The sequence below is a fragment of the Mustela lutreola genome, chromosome 4 (genome assembly GCF_030435805.1).
Source record: "Mustela lutreola isolate mMusLut2 chromosome 4, mMusLut2.pri, whole genome shotgun sequence".
Taxonomy (NCBI): domain Eukaryota; kingdom Metazoa; phylum Chordata; class Mammalia; order Carnivora; family Mustelidae; genus Mustela; species Mustela lutreola.
This window is the reverse complement of record NC_081293.1, coordinates 154,753,288-154,774,419: the sequence shown is the minus strand read 5'-3', so window position 1 is coordinate 154,774,419 and position 21,132 is coordinate 154,753,288. Positions and strand designations below refer to the sequence as shown.

General features: G+C 40.3%; 2 protein-coding genes across 4 annotated transcripts in view; one reads left to right on the top strand and one right to left on the bottom strand.

The window, feature by feature from the left end:
• Positions 1–21,132, bottom strand: part of CREB5 (cAMP responsive element binding protein 5) — a 403,426-nt gene that overhangs the window by 366,049 nt on the left and 16,245 nt on the right. The window lies entirely within an intron of this gene.
• Positions 4,858–5,118, top strand: LOC131829555 (thymosin beta-4). Its single transcript, XM_059171453.1, has one exon. It carries the CDS (start codon positions 4,934–4,936, stop codon positions 5,066–5,068), a length of 135 nt encoding a protein of 44 aa, XP_059027436.1. The 5' UTR covers positions 4,858–4,933; the 3' UTR covers positions 5,069–5,118.

Here is a 21,132-nt window from a genome sequence, read left to right as displayed (position 1 = left end):
CATTTGAGTTGTTGCCAATACCCTTTTCTAATCTATGTTAGGCATTTCCTAATGGCGTATTTTCTTCAGCATGAGAAATTGTAAGGTTGGCAAATTATCTCTTTTAATATTTCACATAGCATACAATTCGAGTATCAGAACAGTAGTTTAGAACAGCAGGCATCACCCTTTTGAACCAGGATAATTTTTGAGATTTTCCAGGCTCTTCCTTAAGTAGCTGTTTCTGGTGACGTATTATACAAAGCCCTCAGATACCCGCTAATTGATTTAAAACCCAGTTAGGCACATTACAAATGCCCTTGGGCTTTTTATTATCTTGGGCCAAGACAAAGCATCAGAATCATTATTATCACTCGCAATGGGATCCATCAAACAAACAGCATGTACTATACTGGCATCCTCCTTTGGGAAGAGAAGACCAAAAATAAATAAATAGACAAACAAAATGAAGCTCATCAGCAAAACCAACTGATTCTCCAAAATGGCAGCTTCTTTTATTACTGTGGGGCACATATGATTTCATTCCAGTGGTCTGAAGGAAGACCAAAGATGCAGTCTCATCACTTGCTGAACTTACTTCAAGGACTAGGTCTTTAAATTCTGACAGTTCCAAAGTCTAAGAAAACTCAGCAGTATTTCGCTCTATTTCACTGTGAAGTGTTAGGAAGAGAGAGGAGAAAGAAGTAGGGGTACAAAAAAAAAAAAAAGAAAAAAAACAGAGGGAAGGCCGACAGGAACATTTTAGAAGAAACTGACAGTTACTAATCTTGGTCAAATAATTTTAAGCAACTGATGAAACATTTAAAAAAGGAGATCATGACCTTGATGTTAGGAATATTCCTGTCAGACAAGCAAGTAATGAATGACATTTAAGTCCGCTCGAGAAGGAACCAAATATGTAATATGACCAAGCAACAAACAAAAACTATAGTCATAATATATACGCGCTATTCATTGGTTTTCAACTTTTAACATTACCAACGACACAGAAAACAGAGCAGTGGTTGCAAGAGAGAATGAAAAGGTAAATCACTCAAACAACCTAAAAGTAACTATGGCACTGATAAAAGGTGGAATTTGGAAGGGAGTAGGATAAGGAAGAGGTCCTCAGGGGACTCAGAGCTTCAACTTAAGAAATTGATTGGGGGGGGGGGGGTGCCTGGTTGGCATAGTCAGTTAAGAGTCCAACTCTTGATTTTGGCTGAGGTCATGATCTCAGGGTCGTGGGATTGAGCCCCAGGTTGGGCTTCACACTCAGTGCAGTGTCTGCTTCTCCCTCTCCCTCTGCTCTTCCTATTCCCCCCAGCCCCTCCCACATTCACTCTCTCTCTCTCTCTCAAATAAATAAATAAAATCTTTAACAAAAACAAAAAAAGGAATTCATTGAAAGTTGATGGGACACAAAGGGAACATGCCAGTTACAGTGCTTTTTATTCCAATTTTTTATGTAAATTCCAATTAGTTAATATACAGGGTATTATTAGTTTCAGGTGTAGGAAGCAGGAACTCATCACTTACATACAACACCCAGCGCTCATCACAGCACAAGTTATAATTCACAACACAAGTTATAATTTAAAGGCAGGGGCAACCAACAGAAGGAGTAAATGTAATAATGGAACATTGAGAGAAGACTGGAGATAGAGCTCAAGTCCTATTTTGAAGTCAGAGACTCAATAGATGTAGCAAAAAGATGATAAAGAAAGAAACATGGATATAATCATGTTATTTAGAGTCTGGCAGTCACTTCCAAAAACAAAAACAGAAACAAGACCAGTTACAAAAGATTACCTCTGGCAAATGGCCAGAAATAATCATTTTTAGCTTAAGTTCTTCTACTTTGCCTCCATATACACATATTACAAGGAAGAGGAGGAAGGAAGAAGAAGAAATTCAGCCAGGATGGAGAGCCGGAAAATGCCATTTTAAAGAAAGTAAGAGGGGTTGGGAAATGGTTAAGAATTGGTTAAGAAGCCAAAGTTTCATTTCTGCCATGAAATGAAAGCCAACAATAGGTGTGTGAGGAGAGAAGAGCAGAAAGAAGCCCAAAGACGTGATCATAAGGCCTGTGTCCCAGCCATGGCTCTGTTCCTAGCAGTGTGACCAGGAGCATGCTACTTCTTAATCCCTTTGGGCCTCAGTTTCTACCTTTGTAAAATGAAAAGGCTAGCCTAGATCATCTCTAATGCCACCAGGGCCCAGGGCTCATGTTTCTAGGTTCCCATTCAAATCCTGAAAACAGAACCAAGTAATTTTGAAAGAAACACTTCACATGTTGTTTGTTGGGTTTTTGTTTGTTTGTTTGTTTCAGGATTTGAAAGCAAATCCAGGGATAAATCCTACCGTTTATCAATCCCCCTCCCACCATCCCCGCTGGAGCTCAATCAACAAAAATATTCAGGGCTCTCATGTTGTCAGAAGTCATAACTGGCAACCAGTCAAGAAATCCAAAAAATTTATAAGTGAAGGGCCCATTTCAATATCTGAAAAGTCCTCCAAAAGACACACGAAGGAGGTGGCAAAATCTCCAGCTAAACCCAGCAGCTCCATATCACCAACCAAGCTTCCCGGGCCCAGATGGGAAGTGTAGTCTGGGAAATGAAGTGCCTGGGGGCCAGGGAGCTTGTCAGAGCCAAACGAACTCTGAGGTGTCCAACAATAAATTAAGCAGATCTGAAAAACAGTTGGAAGCAATAAAAATGAAACCACACATACACCGCCCCCCAAAAAAGTTCACTCACTGAAGTGGCTTCTTGCTGTTTCTTGTCTCTTTCTTTAGTAGATTCCAATCTTTATAAATATCTTCTCCAAGTCAAAGGAAGGAGCCAATGGGAAGAAGAGAAGGCCTGAGGTGTGCCTGAGGTCGGCTGGGAATGTGAGCTAGTTGTGTAATAAGAAGCCACCTTTTGGAAATGCCAGGGAAAATAAAAGACCCTTGAGTCATAAACTTCTTTATCTTGCTTGCCCAGCTCTGAGGTTCCCCTCCTGCAAACACACACAAACATATACCTCCCACTCCCCACCCCCAGCAGGGTCATGTGGGGGGTCCGTGTTCCGGGTACATGCCAACTGAACATTCTCGGGCACTGTTTTTTTCTCCACCACAAACATGGTGAAGGATCGCTGAGGACGGGTTCAACTGAAGCTACATTAAGGCTACATTAAGGGGATGAATGCCCTAAGGCACTGAGTTGGTTGGTCCGCATTTCCCCCTTTTTAGATTTATAGCAATAAAAAGAATAAACACATATGACAGGACCATTCAGGGTTAAACTGCCTCTGGAAGAACACTATCTTCCTTTCTTAGGGTCAGTCGCAATGGAACATGCCATCATAACCTGTCATGAATGGGAAGACTTGTGGAAGAAGGGTTACAGAAAATGGAACTAGCATTTGTTGAGCATTTACTACATACACTATTTCATTAAAAAAACCATATATGTGCCAGGCACCAAGCTTATACGTCCAGCGATAACCACTGCTAACCCTCAAGGAGGGCCTTCCATGCCCTGGGTTACATGTGTTTCCTTATTTGCTTCCAGAAGAACTCCTTGAGGTAGGTAGTGTGGCGATCTCTACTTTCCCAAGTGAAAGGTCAGACACTTTCCCAAGGTCACAGAGCTGGCAAGGAACAGAGTTAAGACCCAAGCCGAGCCAGTCAGACTCTACTATCTGGCCCATGTGGGAATAAGGAATGGCCTTGCCTCTGAGATGCTCATGCTTCAATAGGGAAGCTACTGTAGCTCACACTGCCTGGCACGTGGCAGCAGGCACTCCATAAATGACTTTGCTTATCTCCACGCGCACCCTTAGGAAGCAGGGGACATGACTGCTATTTTCTCAAGAACTACGCTCAGAGATGTCACCCAGCTATTAAGAGGCAGAGCAAAAACCAAGACCCCAAACTGTCTGGTTCTTTCATGCTCTCAGCTCTGAGAGAGAGAGGCGCGATGAAGACTTCACACCCTAGCATACAAGGAACATTTGGTTCATATTTTCACTGGTGTCATATTTTGGAAGCTGTCGGCAGCCACATCATCCTGCCAAGTCAGCCCCAAATGCTCCAGTGTGTGTGTAAGGCTTCCTTGAGCTGGGGGGAAGGGGAACCCAAAACAAACAGATCAACCAAAAACAACAACAAGGAAACCGTGGGCAGAACCGTCGGAAGGGACTGAGTGGGAGGGGGAGAGGATCAGCACTGAAGGTTCCTTTGGACCCACATGTGTTTCTGGGCATCTTTCATCGTTCCCTCAAGGAAAGGTGCCCAGGCGGTTCTAAGGGCTCCAGTCGGGGGGAAAGCGGCAGAAGCGAGGAATTCTGGAAGTAACGCTTCACATGTTTTTAGTGGGGTTTTGCTTAGTTTTGTTTGTTGAGGTGGTTTTGCCTCTGCCATGCAGAAGCCTCCGGCAGTTGGGGCAAAGCAGCAACCATTTCCTCACCGTAAAAGTACCCTGAGAGAATAACGGCTTCTGAAGCCTACTTTCATTCTTAAATAAAACCCTTTCCCCAAAGATTCTCATTTTCTTCTTCTATAGGACTTCACTGTTGAGGTACACAAAGGAATTTCCTCTTTCTGCAGCCTGGTCTAAAATCAGATAGACAGAGCCTGTCTAAAGAGAGAATTCTTTTGCAAGATAGATGGCTCTAGAATTATCTGTTTGTGAAAGAGGCCTGGCTCCATCACAGAGAGTTTCTGTATCACCTTTTCTTCTTGTTTAACATTTAGGGTTTGGAAAAAAAAAAAAAAAAAAAAAAAAAAAAAACAGAAAAACCTTGACAGTGATAGCCTCACGGGGAAAAGTCATGTCCCCACTCTGCTGTGGGTTTGGGGTGGCAGAGTTCTCTCAAAAATTCTTTCTCTCGATTCGGCGGCGGCTCCTGAGCAGACCGGTCTTCTCTCGCTCGCGCTCCTCGCTCCGCTTCCTCTGCAACCATGTCTGACAAACCCGATATGGCTGAGATTGAGAAATTCGATAAATCGAAATTGAAGAAGACAGAAACACAAGAGAAAAATCCACTGCCTTCAAAAGAAACGATTGAACAGGAGAAGCAAGCGGGCGAATCGTAATGAGGCGGGCGCCGCTGATATGCACTATACATTCCACAAGCATTGCCTTCTTATTTCTTTTTAGCTGTTTAACTTTTAAGATGCAAAGAGGTTGGATCAAGTTTAAATGACTGTGGTCCCCTCGTTCTTATCAAAGTGTCTGAACTACTGACTGGGAAGCCAAACCTCCTATACATCTGCAGAGGAAGGAAAATAACTTGTTTGCCGGCGAAGGAAGAAACTGGGTGGACACAACTAGTAAAAACTAAGCTGGTCCTAGGTGTCTTGCCAGGCAGTAAACTGCAGTTTAGTCAGAGTGCCATTTTTCTCTTTGAATGATTTTAAGTATTGGAATGCACAATTTTTTAATACGCAAATAAAAAGTTTAAAATGTGAAAAAAAAAATTCTTTCTCTCAAATTCTTCACTAATTAGATTTTCTCTGGCATCAAAGGGAGTTGAAATAAGCTCAGGAAATAGGGCCAATTGCTTTAGGGGCTGAGGAGCAGGCCAACAGGAGAGAATTTCTCACCATTCTAGGTTAATCCATGAACAAGGTGGCAGGGCTAAATGAGCTGAAGTCAGGCTTCTTTCCTTCTTCTTCTTCTTCTTTTTATTTATTTATTTTTTTTTTTTTTATGGTACAGCTTCTCCTCTGACAAAGATGTCAGTAGAAGCATGTTTCCCCTGAAGATACTTGGTTAAAAGAGACAGTGGTTAACCAGCTAAGGTTCACTGTTTCCTCACCACAGTTCAAAACTAGCTACCAACCCTCTTCACTCCATGTCCACCTTTATTATTTTCCTCAGAAAACTGGCAAACTAGTTCCCTCAGGAACTCCTACTGAGAGAGAAGAGAATCTGCAGCCTGGGAGGCATTTCTGTAGGGTGGAGAAGACCTCTTTGTTTTGAAAAGATACTTCTAGTCATACTGTTGCCAAGACTTTTTCTTCTCCCTGGATTCCAACTTCTTAATCACTGAATATTTCCTGATACATAGATTCAGACACACAGCAAGAGGAATCTCACAAGCTAGCATAGTTGTTACAAAAACCTACTACATGCCATTTAATGGTATCATTATACAAACATTAAAGAAAGATAAATGACTGGTAAAGGGGGCAACCAGGAAAAAGAACCTTCTGGATTTTGTACAGAAACCAAATTATTTCCAAGTTACCAAATTGAATTTTCCAGAACAAAATTATTCACTCTGAATCTAACTTCCAGTGACCCAGCACCACGGTCTTCTGTGTGCTGCTAAATATGATCTCAAAATGCCATTCTGACTTTTGGGAATCTACCACTACCACTCCCACACCGCATGCAACCCTACTGCATGAGTGTCTAGGGCTGGGTCAAAGCTGCTGAGTAAGAACCTGATGGCTGGAGAAGCACTTCTTCTAAAAAGTCATTATCATCTTAAGTTCATTTCTGTTTTTTATCATTGGTCATTAGGTGTAGAAACAAGATGGCCCATGGCTTGGACGAGGCAAAGGATACAAGTTAATGGCTTGGAGCTTGTGTTGACTTGCGTCTTCTTGACCTCTTAGCTATGTGACCTTAACATACACACATGCTCAATAAACATTTCTGGAGTGAATAAACGACTTAATTTCTCCAAGCCCACATTATTCCTTGTCCATAAAATGGAGACAAAAACTGTTGGGAAAAAATTCTCCTTGGATCTCTTACTATTACATACATCTGAGAAACAGAAACTTTTGTTTCAAAATCTTTTCAAAAACATTTGTATGGTGAACAGTCTCAGAAGGTAGACTTAGTGTGTCCCTCTGAGGCAGAAAGCAGGTTTGCTTACTGCCCAGTATATTCAAATATTCTCTCCCAAGGGGGCAGAGGTCAGGCAAGGAGGCTTACCACAACAGAGATTGGCATTTCTAAATTCCATGCACACTCAGCTTCTACCTGGGCCAAACTCCACATCACCTTTGCAGGGCCTGGGGCCAGGGAGACTGATGGCAAGATGAAGCCACCACCGCTTGCCTGCCTTGAGTAATAAAGAACTTTGTTTCCATCCCAGAAATCTCATCACTTCTACCAGCCTCCAGGAAACTTACAGGCTAATTGATTAGTTTTCATGCACAGTAAAATCCCAGATCTTCATAGTTCTTGACAATAGTAATCTCTACCTCATAGTGTTGTGCACTTTAAACGAGATAAGCATGTACAAAGCTCTGTGGTGTCTGGTCCAAAGTAAATATTCAATTAAAAGTAGCTTCTATTACTATCCTATATAATGAATGAATGATCTTTTAATACATATATATATTTAATATATATTTATATTATATATTATATATTAATATTAATATATATTTTAATACATATATATTAATACATATATATTCAAAGAGCATATCCTCATACATGCACGTACTCCAAATATTCAGTAAGAGAATATAATCAAAAGTATGAATAAATGGTCATAAGAATATGAGGAGACTTGGTTATGACTCAAGATAAACTTTGATACATGGTCCCAACTGTACAGTGATGAATATGGTTTCAACCTCACACTATGCCACTTCGTGGTTAAAATCCATAAAGAGCCAGATTCATATTCTGGTTCTTCTACTCACAAACTATAAGATCCTGGGTAAACTATGCAGAGGAGTTTTATCTTCTCAAATGTAGAAATTAAAATTATATACCCTTCGCCAGGTACTACGATGACTAAACAAGATAGTGGCTTGTTGGGGCACCTGGGTGACTCCATCATTAAGCGTCTGCCTTCGGCTCAGTTCATGATCCCAGGGTCCTGGGACTGAGCCCCATGTCAGGATCCCTGCTTAGCCGGAAGCCTGCTTCTCCCCCTCCCTCTGCCCCGGCTTGTGTTCCCTCTCTCACTGTATCTCTCTCTGTCAAATAAATAAATAAAATCTTTAAAGAAAAAAAAAAAGCAGCTTGTGAAATATTTAACACAATGTTTGGCACATAAAAAACATCCACCTGTTATTTTATTCAGAGAACAACAACATCAAGAAATGAGATGTGGGGGCGCCTGGGTAGCTCAGTGGGTTAAAGCCTCTGCCTTCGGCTCAGGTCATGATCCCAGGCTCCTGAGATCAAGCCCCATGTTGGGCTCTCTGCTCAATAGGGAGCCTGCTTTCTCCTCTCTCTCTGCCTGCCTGTCTGCCTACTTGTGATCTCTGTCAAATAAATAAATAAAATCTTTTTTTAAAAAAATGAGATGTGACTCTATTTGCAGAGCTATCTGTATTTTCCAAAGTACTTCTACGTTAGCTCTCTTAACCCTCTCCATTATTCTGGGAGAATTATGACAAGACAGGTATGAACCCAATTTTAAGGATGAGAAAACTGAAGCTAAGGGAGGTTAAATGGCTTTCTCGAGAGCAAAGATTAAGCAAATAGCAGACATTTTATTTTTTAGAATTTCTTTCTATGTGCACACCACTAGAGATTATCAAAAGGTAAAGATCTCTCTGTGCTTTTGAGTAACAGAGCCACATGTTACCAGGAGCTGCTGAATGTATCTGGCCCAGCTTAACAGCCTTATGGGCTTGAAGCTCTCAACCAAATGCAAGCTTTTGGTGTGTTTGCATTTAGGTTTTGCCAAGAGTAGATGGCTTTCTATTTTTAAAAAGGAAGGGAAAAAGAACATTGGAAGGTATTTAAATCAAGCTCTAAAGTCTTTTTGGACACCAAATGACTCTTAGAAAACAACATTTTGATGAGTTAAGTATAAATGAATCAAAAACATATGGACTGAATTTCCCTTAAAATACACAAGGGTCTAAAAATTAAGGGGAGGGGGAAATGCACTGATAAAATACATTTGGGATTTTATTGAAACCAAAACATTTACAAAACCATTACACATCCAGATTCACCCAACCTTGATGTGTTCTTTTCTGAAGGCCATGGCCAGTCTCCTTGGACCTCTCCAGTAGGCTGCCAAACATATCCCTCATGCCAGAAAAAAGTTACTGGACTCTAAGCCACCCCACAGCCAGGTTTGGATCCTGTCTTATGTGTAGTTGAGGGACCACCTTCAGCCCAAATGGTCCTAACTCCAAATCTCAGTATTTCAAAGAACCAGCCTCAATCAAATGATTCTGTGTACCCCATTATATCGAAGGCCTAATAACCAATCCTTGCCTAAATCGTTTTATAAGTGGCTATTAAATTAAGCTTCCAACTTGCAATCCTAAAGCTATTAAACCATCAGATTACTCTCCAGGCTTGTAAAATTAGCTAAAGATGAATTTAGAAGCCCAGGCAGAGGCTGGCATCGAAAAAGACTACAATATGTCATGAAAGTGTGGGCCCTATTGCAGCAGCTTCCTGCAAACAGGAATAATAAGCATGTGATATTAACTGAAGCCCTTCATTTAAGGAAACGGAATCAACCAACTGGTAATTAACAAATTATTCTTAAACAGACTTCACTTAAAAATTAAGTTCAACTACCATTTTTCTATAGTCAGGAAAATGCTGACTGGTACTTAAAGTAAACACAACTTAGGCAGATGGTGAGATCTCACAGGGCACCAAACCTATACTTAAATAAATCAGCTTTGTCGGACTGGAGTACCACATGGGTACTCAGCACAATCCATGGGCATCTCTGCAAGATTTGGAAGCAATTTATTGTCACGTGACGGTGATAAGTGAGAGCTCTAAGTTTTCCTGTTGGAATGTTCCACACTCCTGAGACAGATAAAGTCTACCTACTGGAAGGAAACATTTTTCAAGATATCCCAGAAGTATGTCCTAGAAGGAAAGGTGATCCCAATCCATCTGAGTACAGACAAGCGTTCCTGTGAGTTTGTTCATTCATTCATTCATTCACTCATTCAAGAAATATTTATGAAGAAGAAGAAGAAGAAGGAGAAAAAGAAAGAAAGAAAGAAAGAAAGAAAGAAAGAAAGAAAGAAAGAAAGAAAGAAAGAAAAGTATTTACTAAATATTTACCCCGTGGCAGGCATTTTGCGAGGTCCTGGGTATATGAAGCTGAACCATGTTGACAATTACTCACACAGGCACAGAAAGACAGAAATAATAAAGCAAGTTGCTAAATGCTATTATAAGGATGCTTTAAGAAGCACTTTGGGAATCCTAAGAGAGGAAGAGCAAACACCACTGGAAGGATTCAGGAAAGCCCTTGCCTGTGGCAGAGCTATTATAAGGGAGAGGCAGCCTAGGGTGTTAAGAGTGACAGTCCTGAAGTAACAGGCTGCACAGGTTCAAATTCTGACTCCACTATTTACTGGCTCTATGATTCTGAGAAGTTTTTTAACCTCTCTGGGTCAGGTTCCTCCTCTGCGAAATGCAACCAATAATGGGAACCTCTTCCATTGTAAAGATTAAACGAGTGCCTAATACATATTAAGTGGTACTATCTTAGCCAGATATTACAGGAACTTACCCAACAGAGATCATGCAGAGAGAGTACACCAGTTAGCAGAACAGCATGTGTAAAGAGTGGGATGAAAGGTCCAATAGTTGCAATTACAATGAAAATGTTAGTATAGCAGGTTCATAATGTATATGTGGAAAGGAATCAGGTATAGATTAGGTTCATACTGTCAAGAGACCATCTACATCAAGCCAAGGAAGTTAGATTTTAGCAGAAGTACAGTTGACTGCCAACAAAAATCTGTTACAGTCATCTCTGGTTTTCCAGAACATTCTGCCTCTAATGCAGGGCCTTTGCTGGCCTGGGTAAGGTCCCACGCCAGATGTGAAGACAAAGCATCACATAAAGGGTCTTATTTGTTTTTGTTTTTGTTTTTATCTCAAATAGAACTTTCTGTGGTCAAGGATGACAAAGTAGACATTGCCACTTTTAGTTGCTTACCAAGAAAAACTGTGGCGCACAACTGAAGGACAACTGTTCCTACTTCCTTATGTGGCTCTCCAGGTTTGGAGGTACCTAAGTTTGGTTCTTCCTCCATTCCCGCAAAATGCTGGACCTGGATTTCAAAACTCACTCTTGGATGTATGTTTGTAGCCAGTCGATTTTATTAGCTTTAATGATGTTCACAAAGCACAGAATGTTAGAAGTTGAAGGGAATTTACGGCAATTGCTAGGTCCAGTTGGTCCCTATTTGGGGGTCTCTGGATTCCTAGGCAGTCTGTGAAAGCAGTAACAGAGATCAGTTCTATTTCCAGTATTTCTAAAAGCTTACCATATATTTAACCATTTAGTCATTCACAAAAATGCTTTCACATGCCAAGTAAAATGTCAACTTTCTTTACGTCAGCTAGAATTTTTGATTCAGGATGGTAACATCAATCACTGCATGTTTATCACAAGTTCTGACTGACAATTACAAATGCTTTAATTTAAAAAGAAAAGGTATTAAGTAATATTTATCTAGTGGAAAAAATCTGTCAAATGTAAAAAGGAAAACAAAGAGGTCCTTTACAGGATAAGGTGGGAATCAGTGGTCTCTAGTCTATCCTCGCCAGTCTGTCCCAAAATCCTCCCTTAGCAATAACTGGCTGGTTTGTCCTCAGACCTTGATAGCGTCCTCAGACCTTGTGTGTCCTCACTCCCGTTCCACCTCCTGCCTGTTTTTAAAGTGTAAAACCTACTCTTTACTGGGAATGTCTATCGGAAGGGAAAAGACAATTCAGCACGTTTGGGGTTATCTAAATGTCAAAGGAAAGCCTGAACATCAACTCTCGAGAAATGAATGAGTTAAGCACTGTCTACTCTTTGGTGACATTCTATTACATAACAGTCAATGTGTCTCTAGACAGCAAGGCCTTTAGGAAGGATTCTTGTGCTCTGTCTCTTGCACACTCTACCCAGTAAACACTTAAGGCACTGCATAAATGATGCATCAGAATGCATCCCAACCACAAATGGATCCTGAATAAAAGCCTTTTTGGATAACTGGAAAATATCGCACAGGGATGAATACCAGTGTTTGTAAATGCACCCTGAGCCTGATAGTTATCAGATTCTAATCTTGCAAATGTTATTCTCTTTTCTGTTCCAGAACAGATTTGGGACTGTACGCCCAAAAAAACCATACAAAAAATATAGAACATGTTCATCCTTGAATGACTGCACTGAAGAAGGAGGGTGAAATGACATGGTTTACAGTTGACAGGCCTGGATCTCTAAATAGAACTATTCATAACGTGATGACTAATAACAAAAACAGTTACAATTCCATTTAGTTGGAAGATATTACCAACTATACCTTCAGTGTCCTATTGCTAGGCGAAATGACCTATGTTTTTATTATACTTTTTGAAATCCATGGCCACTGAAATTAGGGTTTGGGGTGACAGATAAAACTAAAAGAAAAAAAAAGTCTTGGGTGCCTGAGTGGCTCAGTGGGTTAAAGCCTCTGCCTTTGGCTCAGGTCATGGTCCCAGGGTCCTAGGATTGAGCCCCGCATCGGGCTCTCTGCTCAGCAGGGAGCCTGCTTCCTCCTGCCTCTCTGCCTGCTTGTGATCTCTGTCTATCAAATAAATAAATAAAATCTTTTTTAAAAAAATCCCATATTAGCAAAGGGTGATGGACATAAGACCTATGGAGCCAAGCATTCCATGGTATTTTCACCATACAGATAGCTTCATTGAAGAAGATGGCATGGTGGTTTCTCCTGGCAAGTTTTTCAAATTATGTGTACAGTACAATAACTGAGAACACAAGGAAGGGAGGCACCCATGACAGAAATTCTGGCTCTGCCACTTATTAGCCACATGATCTTGGGTAAAATATTCAACCTCTCTAAACTTCAGTTACCCCATCAGACTAAAGACAACACCATCTGCTAAATAGAACAATGTAAGTAAAGTATTTAACATAATGCCTGGCATATAGAAAGCAGTAATCCAATTAATTTATTAATCTATTTCCTCTGCGTGAACAGGCAGTAATATGAAGTCTTTAGCCACGCCCCTTAACAGGTGCTTATCTGTCATTCAGGTAGGGAGAATCCTTTCTGCTGATCACATAACATTGTGAGTAAGATCTGAGTTCGCTGAGGGAAGCTGTCCTACTGATTCAGTGACATCAGGACAAAAGGAAGATAAAATCATGGCTGGACTTCACCAATCTGGAGACCTTCCCATACTTACTCTTCTAAAACTGGGGCAAGGACAATTAGGAATAGTTCATCATTTGCTTTAACACAACCTTTGAGTTGCCCCAAGAGCACAGTACACAATTCCATTTTTGTAATTTTATGTGGCAGAATAGAGGCAACCTGCTCCCACAAACCCTATCACCTTGGTCACACATTTTTAAATGTGTGGTTGGGCTGGTCCCACTTATCACTGATGGAAACTCCACTTGGTTAGGAAAAATCATTGCCTCTAAGCTCGGGCAAATACTTGGCCATCGAGAGTCAGACTCTTTGTACTTAGCATAGTTATGAGAGTATAATTCAAGTCTGAAAGGAACTCAATGGCTTAATATTTTGCTCCCCCTCCAGAAACCCATCTTCAGAAGTTCTTGTTACCGCCAACCAAAGGAATAACACATAGATAAGTAATAATCTGGCCATGTTCTGTGCCCACTCCCCAAGGCGAACACTTTGGGGAGAAAAACACACCCTCTCTTGTTCTCTATCAGGCACACAAGGAGACTAGTCACGAGCCAACAGATTGTTTGTAGCAGTGCTGAGGTCTCCGATATGTTGCAGAAACGTCCCAAAACACGGGTGACGAAAGGCCACATGCACAAATGCACACAAAGCACACAGACTACAGAGGGAGACTACAGACTACAGACTACACAGACTACAGAGGGAGACCTCTGCAGCTCGCACAGCAAGGGCAAGAAGCATTGATTTTCACTGGAGAGGACAGATCAGGTTACAGGAATGCACACATTTAATTTTTATGAGACAGAGAGCTCACAGAAACAACAACAACAAAAAATCCCACTTTGCGACACATTAATGCAGCTGGTAAGGGCAACTCGCAGATAAAACAAAGAGAAATGCTTAACTGTATTATCAAAAGGCCTTTGAAAATAAACTGTAACGCCACAAGCCACTCTGACATGTTCCATGATGCTTCTAGTCTCCAGGCTGGAGAGATGCTGGACCCAGGTCACATCCCCAAATCCTCCTTTTTTATATAAATACATAGAGATGTTATTACTCACCAATTTCTGGTTTCCCTAAAGAATGCTTCTCATTTTCTAGGTAAATCCAAGAGTCACCAATCCTCCAGCTGCCAGCCCCAACCCCGGAAGAGCAAGTAAGCAAGGCAGAAATGTGGTTTCATACCAGAGCATCTTCCTCCACAAATGCAATTTACAGTGGAGTGTTTGGTTCATCTGTCACATGAGAATTATACAACCCTGAAAATAAATAAGTGCTCCTCATTCAGGTAAATGAGATCGTTTCAGAAGTAAATTGACTCCACCACTAAAGCTTGCCTTTTGCAAAGAAAATAAATGTTTGAAATGTTTCTCCTGATGAAGGTGATGCAGCTGATGTTACCTTGAAGAGGCTGGTCCTATGGCCCTCATTCATAGTAAGGCCAGCCCAGGAGAAGCTAGAGGCCACAGGAGCTGGAAACAGCTGGTATTAACTCTCAGCTCTTATCAGTATGCAAAATCTCCCTGGCAGGAATGGAGAGGGAGAGGTCAAAAGGCACATCTCCACAGAAATCTTACATTCGGAAATAAAAGCACCTTATAGAATGAACTGAATTTTTACCAGCCCACACGAAGATTTTAACCATCCACTCCCTCCTACAGAGCACCCCTCATCTGAGCTTCACGACAGCCTTGCACATTTGAGAAAATAGTATTTTTCCCATTTATAGGTTGGAAAACTGAGGCAGCATGCAGTTACCCAAGTAACCAGAGACTCACAGTTGGTCATAAGTTGAGTTCAGGGTCAAGAACCAGGTGGTCTAGGCGATAATACCAGCACTCACTGAATCTCTGTTTTTAGAAGAATCACAACACACAGTTTCTACTCCTAAAGTGCTTATGATCTAATTAGAAAAATAAGATGCTCACACGTTAAATTAAACAATACCATTGAGAAAAAATTACCAATGCTCAGTGTATATTCTTTTCACTATTTTCAGCTCAGAGCCACATTAATTTTATGAATTTACAAACTGACAAAAAGATTCCTAATAAGTTAACACACAGTTGCAAACCAAAGACTGCACAATGAAAGCCAGGGCTGCTGTTCAGAACACATCATTTGCTAAATTATTTGTGCCCACATGACCCTCCTGCTGAATACCTAGGAAAACTGTAATACCTAGTCTTAGGTGTAAACATTTATCAGTGACCAGATGATACAGTTCACACTGCAGGAGAAAGAAGTTTAACGTGGTTTTAAAACCCACAGTCTCCAATTTTTAGCTATTTCGCTACTGAGTTACAATGATCTATGGGAATTTAAACTTTTCTAATTTTTTTGGATTCCCACTTCTCGGAACTCCAAACTTTCTAAACACTTCCAACCAACTTTCAGATTTCTATATTTTAAGGAATTCACTTAGAGTGGGCTACATTGAGCATGAAGAAGCTATGAAAAAAAATTGGCAACAAGGTCTCCACAAATCTCTGGATCGACACCGGGTGTGAATCTGGACAGATGATTACAATTCTATAAAAAAGAGTGAAGAATTAATAATCTAACAGTTATAATAATTAGCAATTATATTTTCAGAGTCTCTAAGAGTAATTAATTAGAGCATAACTTTGAGGTATGATTACCTCCATTATAAAATGAGGCAGCAGAGATGGAGCCGAGATGAGTGAATTGCCTCTGGCCAAAGGCAGGAAAAGAGAGCGGGCTGTCAGATACCTGAAATTCCTGAGCCCCGCAGCCTGACTCGCTAAGCCCGCTCACTCGCTCACTCATTGCTGGCATTGGGAAGCTCAGCCTTCACGTGGTATCAACAAGAAGCTGTCTTTTTCCCTCTGTCAACTACCCTCTCCGCTGGTGCTATGGACCCCTTCGGTTCTCACATGAGATTCTTCTCAGACTGTGGTTTCCTTGGTTGGCAGGCTGCCACCCAAAAGTGTAGTTGAATAAAATGACATAAGTAGAAGTCTGGATCTTTTAAGATTTTTATTACTGTAGGCGAAAAGGAGAGATGCACAGAAAAACATAAGGAAGATTGCTCTAACTGAACCTATAACAAGCAGGAATAAAGTGACTCTAAATGTAATGTGTTTACACATTTGCAGGCTTATATATAAACTATACACACAAATGTTTTTGAAAGTATACGGCTGTATTTGTGCCTCTAAGTTTTAAGGATAAAGGGTGCATATTAAAAAGTGTACATTTCAATATCTGAAATATTAATACCCTGGTGGAAAAATGACCAAAGCCACAGACAGACGTGAACAGACAATGACAAATTGCCAGAGCAAATAAATGGAAATCATGTTCAATGTTCCTTTTCATCAAATAAAAACAAGTTAAAATAAGTTTTGACTAACAAATTGGCAAGTATTTCCTTTTTAAGGACTATTTAAATCCTGGTTAAAGGTCAAGTTTGATAGGTACTCTGCATAGTGGTGGCGATGAGGAGGCAATTGGTATAAGATGTTTGTAAGCAATTTAACAGAATGTATCAAAATCCACTTGTTAGAATAATTCCTTTGGAAAAAATGAGAGATGGAGCAGATGAAGGGTTATGTGTAGGAAGGTTTACCACAATATTATTTATTATCAGAGAAAAATTCAAAATAGACTATGTGTCCAGTAATAGAACAGCTTAAGGACATTATGACAAACAGAAGATTATACCATCATTAAAACTGTATTTTCAAGAACTAAATCATGACCTCCGGGAAACGTTCACAAAGGAATGCTAAGTAGGAAAAAATCCAAACACATATCTGCAAATACCCTATGAATTATAACTAGATGATATGGATGAATAAAGACATAGATTATACGAGACTATACATCAAAGTTACCAACAGTGACTATCTTTGGTTAGAATTTCTTTCTTTATAAGTTTCTGTATTTTCCATGAGTTTTTAAAATCAGGAAACAGTAAATTTCTCTTTAAAATTTTTAAAAAGTAAGGGAATCCTTAAACTTGAGATATAGTTTAACTTTTTTTTTTTTTTTTTTTTTTTTTTTGCCATGTTGGTGCAAGCGAACTAAAATTCATCTTTACTCAGAAAGGAACACAACAACAAGTAGATTTGAGCATTAGGACTGGTTGATTTTCCCATGTTAAAACTCTGGAACATACCCTGCCTAGTGACTCTTTCAGGAAAAATAGATTCCCTTTTGTTCCTCTTTGGGGTATTTTTCTCACAAGGTCAGCTTCAGGGGGAATTTAGAGGAAGGAGAAGTTACCAAGACCACTATTTTAAATGGTGTGTTCTAACTTCAAAATCATAGAAGACACTGCCAAATCTGGGTGTCTGCCGGCTTAGAAAAAAGCCCTAGGACGACACAGAGGCAATAGCCATGAATGATACAACAGAAAAATGAGGGCTTCTTGTTTGAGAAAATATGCACCGAATATGCCAAAAAGACTCCTACACTGAATGTTTTTCTGAATGAATTTCTTGTAAGTCCTGTCACATGAAACTAATGTAATACTAGGAATCCCTATGCTATGAGGACCTCGTTCCAAGTGCACCCACCCCACTGCTTTTGTCATTGGCTGGTAGAAATACACAACTCTTCAACTCTATTAACACACTGCATAATTATAACATCCTATTACAAAGCTTCCATGTTTGTTTTATTATTGCCCAAGCATGGCTTTTAGTTCATAGATTTCAGAGTATTAAAAAAAAACCAAACAGCTAGATGCAATAACTAATGCAATCAGAATCACTAAAAAATCACAATAACCCATAGCTGTTTGCGGTCACCCAAACCCTGCAATGGCTCTCCACTGCATGTAGACTGAAATCAAAACCCCGAACACAGCTCAGCACACCTCACCTCCAATGTCATCCCATAGCATTTGCCCCCTTGTCCACTACACTTGGGCTACACTGGTCTTCTTCCTTCTTCTCAACCATGGCAAGCTTATTCCCATAGCACTAGGTCTCCTCTATACCTGGAATGTTCTCCCCCTTAATCTCCAAATGACTGAACCAGCTTTGTTTTCAAGTGTAGGTTAAAAGTGATCAAGTGAACAGATGAGAAATCAATCATGTGAAATGACAAACTGAAATTACCATTTTTTACTCTGATACACTTCTTAGGAGAGACTGCCCTTGGTTTACCACTAATGTTTGAAAGTGCCTTACGAATGCTTTCTTGAAAAACAGAAAGGTTGTAAACATCCAAGCATGAGCCCATGCCGAAAGTATAAAAATGAACCAGGATTCTTTACTGGTTACAACTCAAAATCAAGAAGGCTCTAATACCAGCTTCCATTGTCTTCCCTAACTATGGTGTCTTAGGGAAATAGGCTATTTCCCCTACGCTTATTTCCTTTATGTCTTTCATTTCAAATAGTGTCCATTATTAATGCTATAGATACAACATTAACTCCAAGTATCATTTACAAGTACTGTGTAGCAGGCAGTCTCGGAATGTCCCCCAATGATCCCAGTCTTCTAAGGCACATGTGTGTCATCTCCTCTCCTGAATACAAGCCAGGCTTAATGACTTGCTTCTAACGAACAGAATTCAGCACATGTGACGGGATGTTATTTCTGAGATTATATTAGAAAAAACAACTGTGATTTTTATATCTCACTTTCTACCTCTTAGAATCCTTGCTTTATTCGTAGCCTGCCAGCAGCCACATAAATGAGCTTGGTGTGCATCTTCTGAGACCTGCAATGGCCACATGAGTTTAGAAGTAGATCCTCCCCTAGATGAGAAAACTATAGCTCGGGCCAAAGTTTTGATCACAGCTTTGAGAGAAACCCTGAGCAGGGGGACCCAGCTAAGCCATAACCAGATTCCTGACCCACAGCAACTCTGAGTTAATAAATACATGTTGGAGAAGGGTGCCTGGGTGGCTCAGTCAGTTAAGCATCCAATCTTGAGTTCTGCTCAGGTCATGATCTCAGGGTCGTGAGATCAAGCCCCACATCAGGCTCTGTGCTGGGCGTGGAGCCTGCTTAAGATTCTCCCTCTCCTTCTCCATGCCCCTCCAACCCACCCCCACTCACATATACATTCTCTCTCTCTCTCTCTCTCTAAAAAAATAAAAATAAGAAGTTAAAAAAAATCTTTTAAATAGATATATGCTGGGGATGGGGGGCCTGATTTGTTAAACAGCAATGGCTAACTAACACAACTGTTTATAACCCAAGCTGCATACCTCACATTTCTTTTTTTGTTAGTGAAAGAAAATTTAAGCTCCCTAAATTATAAGAATAAAATCTTAGGTCATATAGGGATGAAGGATATTCAAAACTAGAAATAATGAATCAGGATTTATTCCCAAAAGAAATAATAACTATATTTGGTATACCAACCGTAATAGCCACTCATAATTTATATACCATTTTTCAGTCTAGTTAACATTTTCACATAAGTGACCATTTACTCCTCTTACAAATGCTATGAAGTAGGTATTACTGGGATCTCCGTCTTATAGATGAGGAGAATGATACTCAACAGATTTTATGAGCTCCAGAGAGCAAAGACCTCTCTCTTGTTCCCCATGCTTCCTCAGTGTCTCACTCTATGTCTAGCATTATAAATGCTCAATACATATTTGCTGAGTAGATGCTTCTCACCACAATGTTATCTATAAAGTTGGTGACCTTATATCTATAAAGTTGTGACCCTGAAGTTCCCCAACTGACATACACATCAATCAATCTCTATAGAGACCCATGTAACTCATGAAACCAGTGTATGAGTTTCTCAAACAATATAGGCACCCCTGAAAGCTCACTTTAGCTTTAAACACAGTACAAAGATCATTCGCGAATTTAATCCTGTTTTTCAAACAGTTCTACACTACCAAAGACAGAGACCTAGAGCTCTTTTACGAGCAAACAACTCTTTCTCAGTAAATTATATCTCTTCCCTCAGATATAATTTCCTATACTGTCCCCAATGAGGCTGGAGACAACAGACCTTTCTAAGAGCCACCAAAGGAAGTCCTCACCCAGTTCAGATCCCTTCTTGCCCCACCACACTCCCACCCCTCCCCTGCCAGCCTGGCCTCTTTCCCGGATAAACATGGCAGTAAACATGGTGAGGAGGAAGTAATAGGTCTTGTCAAAGGTCACTATAAAATAACCCCAGGCAATGTTAGATAGAGGTGTCCACAGAAATGCAACAAAGAGGGGGCGCCTGGGTGGCTCAGTGGGTTAAAGCCTCTGCCTTTGGCTCAGGCCATGATCCCAGGGTCCTGGGATCGAGCCAGGGTCCTGGGATCGAGCCCCGCATCGGGCTCTCTGCTCTGCAGGGAGCGTGCTTCCTCCCCTCTCTCTCTCTGCCTACTTTTGATTTCTCTCCCTCTGTCAAATAAATAAAATCTTCAAAAAAAAAAAAAAAAAAAAGGAAAGAAAATAAATGCAACAAAGAGGCTGACAAGGAAACAGGAGGTGGGGTATTTTGATTAGGAAGTTTATATAAGCCTTAAATTCTTCTTTTCAAAGTTTCACAGTCCAGTGATCATTCACTCTAACCACAGCCCACCCCCTTCTATCACCAAATAAGAAAGTGTTTCTTCACAAAAAAATACATGGAGCCATTAAGTAATCAATTAGTCTATGTTTTAAGAAGATAAGAAAATCATTAGGTATGATTACTCATGAAATCATATGCTTACAAATAGAGGAACTGTAATATATCGTGTGTAAAGTAATAAATTAATAGCAGGCATCCATTCACTCAGCAAATATTGAAGAATATTCTTCAACACTGTCTGCAATGTGTCAGCACTAGATGTTGGGAAAATGGTGATAAACTAAATATGCATGATCGGAATTCAGATTCTAGCGGAACATATGGATTTCAAATTTTAAAAAATTAAAAATCACTTTAATATAAATCTAAAAAACTGATAAAAGCTAAGAAACAAAAGTTCAGGGTAGCAGGAGTTTTTAACAGGGAAACCTAATTTAGGTTAGGAAGCCAGGAAAAAGCAGGCAGAGTCTCAGCAGGAATGGTCAAGGCAAAAGGACAGCATATGCAAAGGCCCT

Coding starts and splice junctions, on each gene's coding strand:
- LOC131829555 (XM_059171453.1), top strand. CDS start 4,934: ATGTCTGACAAACCCGATATGGCTGAGATTGAGAAATTCGATAAATCG.